Raw genomic sequence first — 12,500 nt, forward strand, 5'->3', positions numbered from 1 at the left:
CTCTGTTCACCATGAATTCTAGTAAGAGCTGGAACTGGTTGACTCGAAATTGCTATGGGAGTGTGTAAGCTCCGTCTCATTAGAATCTTTGAGGTGGAGATTTTATTGGCATCTCTGGGATAAACCTAATTTTGCTCAGATTTTCAAACTATTTATGATGATAGTAAGGCGAAAGAAGAAGAAAAGTCTCATTTGTATTTTGGTAAAACCTTGTTGTCTTTCTTACCATCATCTCTTCCTTCAGTTAATATCACTGTTCAGTCTCTGCCAGCCTCAACCACAAGCTCTCCCTGGAATAACTTGTACATGGTGGAGCTTTTTTGCTTTTGCTGCAGTGCAAGGCACAAGGGTCTTGGCATCATAAGACTTAACAGTGCGAGCATGGCTTTCTGGGAATAGATTGATGGTTGTTGGTTTCCTATTATTTTTTGCAGATCATTTTTTTATGCCTAATATTGCTGTTTGTGGAGATGAACAGAATTTGTGTGCAAGAGACATAATACACTATCAGCTGCTGAGACAGAAGAAAATGTGCTTGTGTGATGCATGTTTTAGTAATTGCTGTGGCATTTTCACTGTCAATAAACCTCCTCCAGGAATCTTGTGGCAAGATGAGGCTTGGACTGGTTCTATATCATTATATCATGAATTGCGAGAGAGGTCCACAAGCTCTGTCCTGCCAGAATATATGTAATAGAAATTTCATTGCCAATTTGAAGTATTCAGTGTTAGACATGAACTGTGATTTATGTGTAGAACTCATTCTTTTGTTAGTATATATACTTAATTGAATGTTATCATGAAATATGGCTCCAGACTTTGAGGTGTCCAATTGTCACAAATGTTGTTACAATTTGTATCGTCTCGAGCCAAGATTAAGGGGTTTCAGAGGTGTCCTCCCCCCTGCCTTTACAGGTGTGCCTTGCCATCAGACTCAGGCATGGTATGTATGATTGGGCAGACAAACTAAATAGTTGATTAACTATTTAGGTAGATGTTAGATAACTATCACAGATGCAGTGCAAAAAGGTGAATTTCATAGTTTAAAACTGATTCCCAGACTTGAATGATTCAAAACTCTCAGACATGGACTTTTCTTTAGACTTCCTCTTTTTTTTTTAGTCAAATAAAAAAATTGTCTTGCTGGTAAGTTCTGCAATTTTCTTTTTCAAATCAAGATCTATGCCTATTACAACTTCTATTCATCAAAAAACAACAAAAAGAAAGAGTAAATTTATTGAAATAAAAAATTTGTTTATTTAAGAGATGGCTATAAAAGTCCACAGAAAAAGTACAAGTCTGACACAGCCTGTAGGCTAACTTTGAGTGTAGCAATTGTGAAATATTGTATGATTTAAGAATAATATATTTGATTTAACAACAAACATCACAGAAACCATACCTGTTGTGGAAGCTGCCAAATCCACCTGATTTCTAAAAGCTTAATAATGGAAATATCTTTGTACAAAAGAGTAACTTTGAATCCTCTATTTTCACCTCACCAAATGTATAATGTATCTTGTGCATCTCAGAATCATATATTCTTTCATCTTGACAAAGAGATAATGTAACTTGTGAGACAAAATTTTTTTTATGCTGGTTGATAGTATTACATAAGTTTCATGTTCATAGGGATGATTTACATAATAAGTATGTGTATATATATTTTTATTTTTTACACAGGCACAGGGAACATGGCAGAAAATGTGAAGTCATGGCTGTATGCATTCTGTGGGAAAAAGAAAGTTACACCCGACTATGAAGTTAGAAATTCAGGTTGGTGGAAGTAAAACTATTTCTGGAGTATTGAAAAATGTTATTATACAAATGAATTAACTTGTCCAGTTAATATTTCTTTTAGTAGTTCATGTTGATCTCTTTATCTGTAATATGAGTTATTCTTCCTATAAACTTATGGTGAGATTTGGTGAAGGAAACCTGAAATGCAAGAACTGTTGAACTGAGCACCATGTTTTGTTTGATATTTTGATTGCCCTTGTTTCTTGGTAATTCTATGTTACTACAAATTCCATATTTATAAATTCCTTTGATTCCCTGTTTAATCTTATCTAGCAGTTTTCTTGGGGGAAAAAAAAAAATATATATGAATATTTCTTATTCCTACCCTCTGAAGGTTTTATTTTGAAATTTATCATTCCTAATGCTTAACTCTAGAAGTAGCATTGAGGTCGACATTTTATAAGAAACTGGCAGAGATATTCCTTGGATGCAAATATATATATTTATTTATATATTTATTCCTGTGCTCATAGACTTTTTTTTTTTTAATCTTAAAATTGATTAAATTTCCAGGGCCAAAACATCGTCAGAGATTTCTGTGTGAGGTGCGGGTGTCCAACTACAGCTATGTTGGTGTTGGAAATTCAACTAACAAGAAAGATGCGCAAGCCAATGCTGCAAAGGACTTTGTTCAGTTTCTGATCCGTCAAGGAGAAGTGAAGGAGAGTGAAGTTCCTGATTTACATGTAAGAATACAGAACCTTACTTGTTATTCCTATCTGTGAAGAAAATTTTTTTTCATTTTATTTCAGATAATGAAATAAGTTCTATTCTCTATTAGGGGATGAATTTGATTTACATCCTTTAATCATCTGTTATCTCTGACCAGGGTATAGATAATGCTGGGGGAGATGGCAGTGGAGGACCAGTTGGGGAAGGTGGTTTCGAGCCCTCCATGCCCATGGCACCCCTTCCAGGTCTTCGGGATGAAGGCAATGTTTACCGCCCAATTCAGCAGGGTGGCCGACCTATGACCTACATGGAACGAGTGGAGGAAAGGAAGAAAGTAGAAGATGTAAGTCACGGAGTGTTTTTATTCTGAAAGGATATGAGTATGAATATAGATATAAATTCTAATTATAGATATGAATATAGATGACTATATATATATATATATATATGTATGTATATATATATATATATATATATATATATGTATATATATGTATATATATGTATATATATGTATATATATGTATATATATGTATATATATGTATATATATGTATATATATGTATATATATGTATATATATGTATATATATGTATATATAATGAATGTAGAAATGAAAAATATGAATATAGATATAAATTATGAATATAGTTTCAAATATAAGATATATGAATATGAACATATATGCACACACAAACACATTTACATATATATAGAATATATATTATAATATAATATATATATGTATATATATAATATATGAAGAAATATATGTAATATATGATATATATATATTTTATTCTCTTTTTTCACATGTAATCATTAGTTGTATATTTTTTCACAATCTAATAAAAGTATACTTCACTAAATTTACAGGCAGAAGATGTTGATCTAACCGCAAACATTCACGGAAACTGGACAATTGAGAATGCCAAATCCCGGCTACATATGTTTCTCCAGAGTAACAAAATTAATGCTGACTATAAGTACAGTGCAGTGGGACCTGATCATAACAGGTAAGATTTAAGATTAATTTTTTATATAATTGAATAGGTCTTTAGGTTTGTCAAACTTTATCAGAGTACAATGCTATAAATTTATCTCTTACTGGTTGAAGAATCCTAGAAGACTGTAATGTCAGTAGTAACCTTAAAGTATAAATCAAAGTTATGAGTTTTATATTCGATTTTGATTTGTTGCATGATAACTAGTCATTACAATAAAGTTATGGTGTTAATTTCTCAGTATTCATATAAGTAGGTAGTTTAGAGTAGTCAGCAAAGAGGTTTTGCATCTCTAGTATTATTGATATGTATATATATATATATATATATATATATATATATATATATAATTTTATTTTATTTTTTTTATTTTTATTTTTTTTTTTTTTTTAGTGGCACTATAAACTTATTTTTCACCACACTTATTCTTAATTTGTATGTGATCTAGTCATTGATTGTAACAAAATTTGATTTGATGATTCAGCAAGCAGACTTAGTCAATTGTATCGTCTACTTTAGTGAAGCTTCCTCTTAGCTGGAAAAGTGTGATGTGAAACCTCGGTACTAAATCTAAAATCTAAATCAGTATTTCTTCATCTGATTTACTATAGGCTGATTTTTGTCTGTTATTTAGTTATCAGAATTTCATTCATAAGTATTACTTTTCCTATTGGTATGTAGTATTAATCACTTCAAACTAGACAGTGATTAAGTTTAGAAATAGGTTTTGTTAGGGTAGGTTTTGTTAGGGTGGATTGTTTTAGTCAGTATTGACTACTGATTATTTGGGTGATGAGAATCTCTTGACTCTTTTAAATATCATATAGCAGGCATGTCTATAAGATATGAATACTTTGAAAAACATTTTATTTTTTATTTTTTTTAATGAAAATGCCAGGTAAACTGAATAGTTGAAAATGTAATTATTATTATTATTATTATTATTATTATTATAATTATCTTTTTTTTTTGCCTTGCCTTGCCTTGCCATTTGAAGTATGTTCAGTATGCTGTTATCATGTGTATTTTTGATATGGGTGAAAATGTAAATAAGGGGCATTCACATATTTTTTCGTAGAAAAAATATGGAATTTATACACCTCCCATCTCCATCTATCATCAACTATCATCATTGACCCCACCCCCCTGATGATGTTATCCTAAGTTGTAACCCCTCCCCTCAAGATTCCATTGTTTCCATTGTTTATAGTTGTAGTAGGTTGGTAGATTTTGATTTGTCATTTTGACCAGTGCAAGTACTCTTCAATTATGTAAGTAACAATGTTATTAATTCTTCTATCAAATATGTTTGATCAGTCAAATAAATAAACATTTTTTTAAAGAAAATCCTTATTTAATCTATAGATTGAGACTGATAGAGTGACCATATTGATTCCTAACATATTCTAACCAAGTCACAGAATCAAAGATCAGATGTGAATAACTCTGCTTTTGCTGGGCATGCTTGGTTGGACTTAAAGTTGTTTCATTATCTTTGAGTCTTCTGATTTGATCAGTGAAGTGGGTTCCTTCTTGTATTCACTACTTGGCTCTAGGATTAGGTCTAATTCAATTTTTTTCAATTCCTACAATGTCTTCGGATGATTTGCTAGGAGCTAGTGGTTTGAGGGAGTCATTTGGCTCTATTCTTTATCTACTGAGAGTTGATCAGGGGCAGTAAAAGATTCTCAAGATATTGAGATTGATATGTCAACAACAGCAACTGTAGCAAGCATTGCAGTGATGTTAGGAAGAGTGGTCCAAAAATAAAGGAGTCCAGGTTTCATTGCACAGGTATTCAGTCTCTTGACCTCATCATTGTAGTTTTTTTTCATAGAACAATCATTTCCTTCTGCAGCGTTTGTTTCTTCTTGTCTAGACAGACTTATCACCCGTCATCAACTTTCATCTATTCCAAATTCCCCCCTCCCTCTCTGGTGATGATTTAATGTGAGCAATCCCATAATGATAGGATTTGCCAAAAGAATGATACAATGTAGTCCCAAGACTCTGATATTGATGTTACACAGTAAAGTGGGTAAATTCACTGGATAGCAACTACATATGTTAAGGAAATGGGTGAACCTTCCAGTAGAAGTAATAGCGTATTTTAGTTCCACAACATACTGATGAAAAATATTGGATTATGTATAATTCCATGTGAATTTGTAGTCCATGTCATTGTCATTTACAATAATCTATTGAAATGTTTTAGGTTAAATTAGTTGTAGAAATGTTAGGAGATATTTATCTAGTAAGAGTAGCAGTTTGGCATGATATTTTGGTATAAACAGTGGCATAAAATATTGTTTAAAATGAATTGTATTGTATTATCACAGTTGTGCTTGGCTTTTGTGTTGCTATGAATAGTTATTTTTCACATTGGTGAAAGTCCTAATCATAAACAGAACTAGGAAACTGATTTCCATAGTGTTTTTGAATGTAGCAGGATATTTACTTTAGTATAGGAACAATGTTTATTAAAGGGACCATCCTGGGTGGATAGATAGTTTGATTTTTGTGGTAAAAAAAACAAAAACTCCCAGATTTATATATTATTTAAATGTTTATTACTATTGTGCATCTTTTGATCCCAAACTTTTTTGGGTTCCTATATGGAGAAAAGATACTCCAAAAAATTAGTTATTTTTCCTAATACCTTTGTTGTGTGTAGAACGATTTGATATATGTTTTGCATGAGAAGATGCACAGAAATGAATAAGTTTCTAATAAAGTTTTTATAATTTATTTTAATTTTCCTTAGATAAAATAAAGATAGCTGCCCAGAAATAAACCCCAAAATCACATGAGAAAAAAAAAAGGGGCGAGGGGCACAGCACTTTGCCTCTTCTTTATTTTTCCAATGGTGTTATTATAGATTTGAAATTGCTTCATCTGAAACTGGACTTAATTCTCACCAAATGAATGGAGAGAGTAAATTTAAGAAACTTTATTGAAAATTGGCAGTATTATACATCTGTTGTCTTGCACTTCCCATTTGTAAGGTCAAATATTTCAAGTATGAACATTGAAAATGTTATTTTATCTATACTCGGCAATATGTTGCATAAAGATACGACTCTTGGTTATTTTGTAATGAAAAACAATGCCCTAGAAACCCTTATGGTGACAGTAACATACATGGAGAGGTAAATAACAAGTAAGAGCAGTTACACCTTACAGATGTTAACCCATTGCAGATGGGGATAGATCTGCTTGCCCAGTCCTCAGGTTGGATAGATAGGTTTTAACTTCAGAATGAGGCAACTTCATGCAACATTTCCCACTCTTCCATTCACTCATTGTAAAACTAGTGCCATTTTTGTGTTTATCATTTGTTGTGAGACTTGTATATGTCATATGACAGGTACTATCAGTGTTGCAGTTGACTAAAATTGTAGTATAGGGTCAATATCAGCTCGTTATTTTCTCTATACTCAGTGTGATAGAAGTATTGCTGTTTTATGGGAGGACAAAAATTAACTTTGTTTTTTAGTTTTGTAAACACTCTACAATGAAGATAACATGAGAGGGGAAGGAAAGCTGTGCGAGTGCCACAGCACATAAGGATAAGCCAGGTATGCAGAGCAGATGCGCTTAGGCGAGCCCGCCTGTGTCAGCGGGTGCTGGCTTATTAGACAGAGTGCCAGTGAGTGTTGACTTGACTTGAGCTGGTTCCTTACCGTTACTTAGTGGCTATGCCACAGCACAAGGCAGCCTTACTGGCACAGGGGCACATTGTAGACACTGGGCATGGTTTGAGTCTCTTCCCTCTTCTCGTTCTGCCTGCCTACCGTTCATCACAGGCACTTTAGAGCAAGAGTTTGGCATCTTGCTGTGTATCATGGCTTTCTGAAGATAGGACTTGTTAGAGACTGTGGATGGGTGCCATTTAAGGCTTTCTTCAGCAGGTGCTAGGAAAAAGGGGTGCCATCTGTGTTTTGCATTTTAGATTAAACCCATTTTGCTTAATATAGCATTTATAGTAATTATGATTGAAATTCTCATCATCACTCACTAAATAGTTATTACTCAGCATGATAAATAAACAGTGATCCACGCTCCCCAACATCAAATATGGCATATTGGCTATTGTCATATAAAATATTGTATACCACGATGCCTGCCAAAAACTTGTGTGTCATGTATGTCACCTATGCCCCACCCACTATTTTTGGGCACCACCTTAAACTTGATATCATAAAACAGGCAATATTAACCCTATGACGACGGTGCATCACACTCGTGTGACACAGCTAAATTTCTGATGCCGGGGCATCATGCCAGTGTGATGTTTCCACTGCAATATTGCAATGGCCCGGCGTAGGGGTTTTTACATAGCATGGCCCCATCGGGAAAGGGTTAATATTCATGCACTATTAGAAAATGAAGAAAATCTGTAGTTTGGTTTTATGGCAATTTATCACATTTCTTAGCTAACAAATGATAGTTTGTATCCTAGTTTGGGTGTTCAGTTTTATATCATGAACTTATATTAGTGTAGGTAATTCTGTAGATGTATATTATATTGGATGGATTTATATTCTTTTTTGTTTGTTCAGTCTGTACCAAAACAGTATGAGATACAAGACTGTTGTATTTCTTTTTAATAGTTTTATGGAATGATAAGTACAGGATGTGGAAAATAAGAAGCTAGGTATTCTTGTAGAGACATATTGATAGGGTTTCAGTATGTTCAGACTTGGATACCTTGTAGTGGCTTTATGTAGCAAATGTGGCTCATATTTACTGCAAGGGTTGAGCCCCAGTTGATTTTCTGAGACCTTTGGTATTGCCTTTTCAACCTGACCTGATGTTTACAGGTTCTAAAGGCAGTGGTATTTTTTTATTTTCTTCTTTCTCTCATATTGTATGAGGGGAAAAGAAAAAGTTTTTGAATATAATGCACAACTGTGCTTGTGAGGGACACTGCTCGTGGTGATCAGACTTTTGAAAGGGAATAGAAGTCGAGCTCAGTTGTGAGTTGTCTGGGCTCAACTTATTCCCTGTTGCCTTACCAGCCTATGTAAAGACTTGTGGCAGATAGAATAGTGTAATTTTTAGGTTTACTTAATTTTTATATATTTTTTGGGTTTTTTTTTTTTATGAAAGATAAGCCAGAAGTATCATATCTTTTTGCAAAAAATGAATTTAGAGATGCTTTGATTAATATTCCATAATATTGTTTTCATTCATATGTCAACAAAAAGATTAAGTACACACTTGCTTTCTAGCTATGTAAATGTTTGGGTTAAAGTTTGAGGCTGGAGAAATTATATATCACGAGCAGTGTTCCCCACAGGCAGCAGATGATGGTTCTCTACACCTGAAAGAACCGACTTTCTCGTTTGCTTTTTGAAAGGTAAGTACTTGCAGAGGTTATATCTTTGTCTTTTCCCCTGAACCCTCTCTTCTTCTTTTTTGTTTACATGAAAATTGTAATTCTCATTGCACAACTAGAGTATCCTACAGCATCCAATAATTTTAATTCATGAAACTAATTCAACCTTTTCTTCTATTGGGTAAGAGATGTAAGGAAGACCTGGAACATAGTAAAATATTCTGTATGTATGTAGATGTCAAATGTCTTATTTTTATAAATAAAATATATGATATGTTTGATATCTGATAAGAATTTGAAGAATGAATATAGTGAAAGGGTTAGAAGATCAATGTATTCTTTAGATTAAAGTTTCTGTAAAACTTTTGCCCAAAATTGAACCAAATGATTTTGACAGTTATACTCAACTTTTTTCTTTGACTTTTTTTTTCTTTCTTTTTTTGAGAATATAGTATATAAGCTAGTTTTGAAAAAATAGATTGACAATTACTCACAAAGATGGAGTTATACATTTGGACTTCACCTCATAAAGCAAAAACAAAAAAGTATGATGTTTACTACATAGTCATATTTAAAATTTTAGAGAGCTGGCTTGAAGCTTTTTTTTTTTTTTTTTTTTTTTTAGAAATGTCATACATATAGAAAACTCCATAATTTGTGATGATTTATGATTTTCTTAAGTAATCAGCATAAAAGCATGCATTTTGATGTGTGGAATTAGAGGTTATGTAATTTTGTGACATTTCTTAATTTTGCTTTTTGGCTTTCCTGACAGGAGCTTCGTAGCTCAAATGTCATTTTACGTCAAGCAGCTTGGGAGAGGTAAGCAATGGAATATATTTTTGTTTGTTTGGGTGTGGGTATGGGTAGGATGAATATGGACATTTAGCTGAGTAGATATAGATAAGAAAATACTGCACATCATCTTAGTTCAGAATTTCTTTGACAAATATCATATAAAAGTACTACTAGAAGAAGTGTGTTTCACTGTCGTTATCATATTTATTGTGACCAGTTTTGAGATATTGTGAAGGAATTACTGTTGAGATAAAACTGGCTTTGTCACTATACAGTTTTAAGTTGTCAGTAGTTACTAATTAGATTATTTGATGATAAAGAACAGTGGGTCTTTTTTTTTTTGGTAATTTATCACTTAAGCCAGTGGATAATGAAAGAAAGAAAAAAAATGCTTACTTAATAACACAAGAAAACTTTCTGTAGCCTTTTGAACTATCTTGTGACAGTAGGTAGTTACTGTATGTGATTAAATTCATAAATGTGAATGCACATACATGTACGCATACATGTATGCATACATTTACGCATGCATTTATGCATACATGTATGCATACATGTACACATACATGTGCACATACATGATTTTTAACAAGTACTTTTAGTTTCAAAGTTTAGTGACATGAATTGAGTCACTAGTAAACTTCACTGTTCACATCATTTTGCCATCAATTACATCAAATTACTAGAGAGAGTTAACTACAAGTTTTTGTAGTCAATATTTTATAGTTCCTACTGTCTTCATGATGGCCTTGGTTATTACAGTTTACATTAACATAAGAATACCTACATGCATGTATGTAGAGGAGCCAAGGATATTATTTTGTAGATAGCATGGAGTACAGATGAGTGAAAGTACTTGCTGCCAAGTGACAAAGCCATATACCTGATACTGTTCAACAGGGAAGAATTTGTATTGTAGACTGGTATATGAAAACCAGCACATATGGTGCTGAATACACCTATTATAGTCACTCATGACATTCAAGTGTTTTGGATACAGTAATGTAAAATATGACATTTTTCTAGGACTGAAACCTTTTTATATGGTCGGTGATTACTTTATTCTGTGATACTACTTTTTTTTTTTTCTATGTCCTATCTTCTTTCATCTTCCTTTCCTCTTTCCTTCTTACATCCACCTGACTCTTTCCTTTTTTCTCCTTTCTTCTTCTTATTATTTCATTTTTTTTCTTCTTCTTCTTTTGTACATATGAATAGTGACCATAGATTACAGAATTATATATAGTTATATTTCTTTCTAAAATATTTCTATCTTTAACGCCAACCATCCTGACAATCTCACTCAGAGCTTTATGGTCGTGAAACTGGATCTAATAAACAGGCAGCAAGCAAAAGCTGTGCCCTGTCACTAGTCAGACAGTTGTTCCACTTGAATGTGATTGAAGCCTTCTCTGGGACTCTTAAGAAGAAAGAAAGTGAGAAGCTGCCCCCGTATGAGGTTCAAGTGTCTCCAGAACTTGTCACTCAGATGGATTCTGTGTTAAAATCTGTAGGAATCTTTCCTATACAGCCAGTAAGTCTCTTTTTTCACATAGTCATATGTATGTATATATGTTTAAATTTTAAAAGTGAAGGACATTAATTCAGAAATATCCAATTTAGCACATGAGAATTCTCTATCATTCCTACTACTTCCAAAGATAATAGCATTTTTTCCAGAAATGCATAATTGCACAAAAAATATATTAGATACACACTTATGGCATAAGATTTTATCATAACAAGTGATGGCCACTGAGTTTTCATGTTTATTTGGTATAGAGAGGAAGGTTATAGTAGAGAAAATAAAGATCAGTTTTGAATACAATGGCATAGATGCAGGAAAGCATACTAGATTTCGTAGAAAACTTTGTTGGGTCTTAACAGAATTTTACTTGACATTTATTCTTATTTTTTTTACTTAATGTAATGTATAATGTATGATGTAAAGATTTATTTACATTTTCATATTAACCTCTTTTCAGAACCTCAGTGATCCTTCCTGTCCTCAGTCTTTGTTCCCAGATGTTAAGCCTCAAGAATTTCAGGCCAGGGAGGCTCCTCCAGTGACTGCTGGTGTTGTGTCTTGGTCACCTCCAAAGCCTAATTGGAACACCTGGACTGGTTGTAACATTGATGAAGGACCGCTGGCAAAGGTATGTCTTTTTATTTTTGAAAAAAAAATTTCTATTGAGTGTAGGGTAATTTTATATATTTATTTTATGCATCTAGATTTTTTTTTAAATTCCATAGGCTTCCTGCCATTGCTTTGGATATTAGTTGCTATTTCAAAATATAGTTTAAATACATTTTTTTAGTGTCTGTTAACCAAAACATTTACTCAATATTTTAAAGATTTCTGAATTTTCCACCAAGATAATTGATAGACCTGCTATCATAAACTTCAAAACTTAACCCATTCACGCCGGGGCCGTTCCGGCTTTGCGCGGTCGCAATACCGGGGTTCTCGAACGCATAAGCCTAACGCCTCGAGATTCTCGGGTGCACAAGCCGCGAGCCTGGGTTGCCCGCTCGCTCTACCCGAGCGCGCGGCTTCCCCTCATAGCTCGTCCAGGGCGTGAATGGGTTAAGGATGTATTGTGTGTAAAATGAGGATGCAGTAACAAAAAATGTGAAGCCATTTGTCCTCAGAACAACACCATTTCATGAAACTTCAAACTGTTACAGATGAATTTGGATCAAATTAGTGCAGAACTGCAAAGAACCCACCAGGAGCGACTGCAGACAGATCGCAACCTTCAGAATATGACTCAACAGCGTGCTCAACTCCCTGTTAATGCCAAGAAGCAAGAGATCATGGAAGCTATCTATGATAATCCTGTTGTTATCATTAGGGGCAACACTGGCTGTGGAAAGACCACTC

General features: G+C 33.5%; 1 protein-coding gene across 4 annotated transcripts in view; it reads left to right on the plus strand.

The window, feature by feature from the left end:
• Positions 1–12,500, plus strand: part of mle (dosage compensation regulator mle) — a 23,937-nt gene that overhangs the window by 883 nt on the left and 10,554 nt on the right. The window contains exons 1-9 of one of the 4 annotated variants that reach the window (XM_043011477.2): positions 920–943; positions 1,684–1,776; positions 2,314–2,486; positions 2,630–2,815; positions 3,350–3,489; positions 9,594–9,640; positions 10,924–11,150; positions 11,602–11,772; positions 12,305–12,500. The exon at positions 12,305–12,500 is cut by the window's right edge and continues 2 nt beyond it. In XM_043011477.2, the coding sequence (XP_042867411.2) occupies positions 1,695–1,776; positions 2,314–2,486; positions 2,630–2,815; positions 3,350–3,489; positions 9,594–9,640; positions 10,924–11,150; positions 11,602–11,772; positions 12,305–12,500 (1,222 nt within the window). In that variant the 5' untranslated portion in view covers positions 920–943; positions 1,684–1,694. Of the gene's footprint in view, positions 1–919; positions 944–1,683; positions 1,777–2,313; positions 2,487–2,629; positions 2,816–3,349; positions 3,490–8,767; positions 8,840–9,593; positions 9,641–10,923; positions 11,151–11,601; positions 11,773–12,304 lie in introns of those variants that run through there. The other 3 variants (XM_086553540.1, XM_086553541.1, XM_086553542.1) reach the window with 3 other exon arrangements.

The sequence above is a fragment of the Penaeus japonicus genome, unplaced genomic scaffold (genome assembly GCF_977035675.1).
Source record: "Penaeus japonicus unplaced genomic scaffold, GWHDUDI00000001_assembly GWHDUDI00000028, whole genome shotgun sequence".
NCBI lineage: Eukaryota > Metazoa > Arthropoda > Malacostraca > Decapoda > Penaeidae > Penaeus > Penaeus japonicus.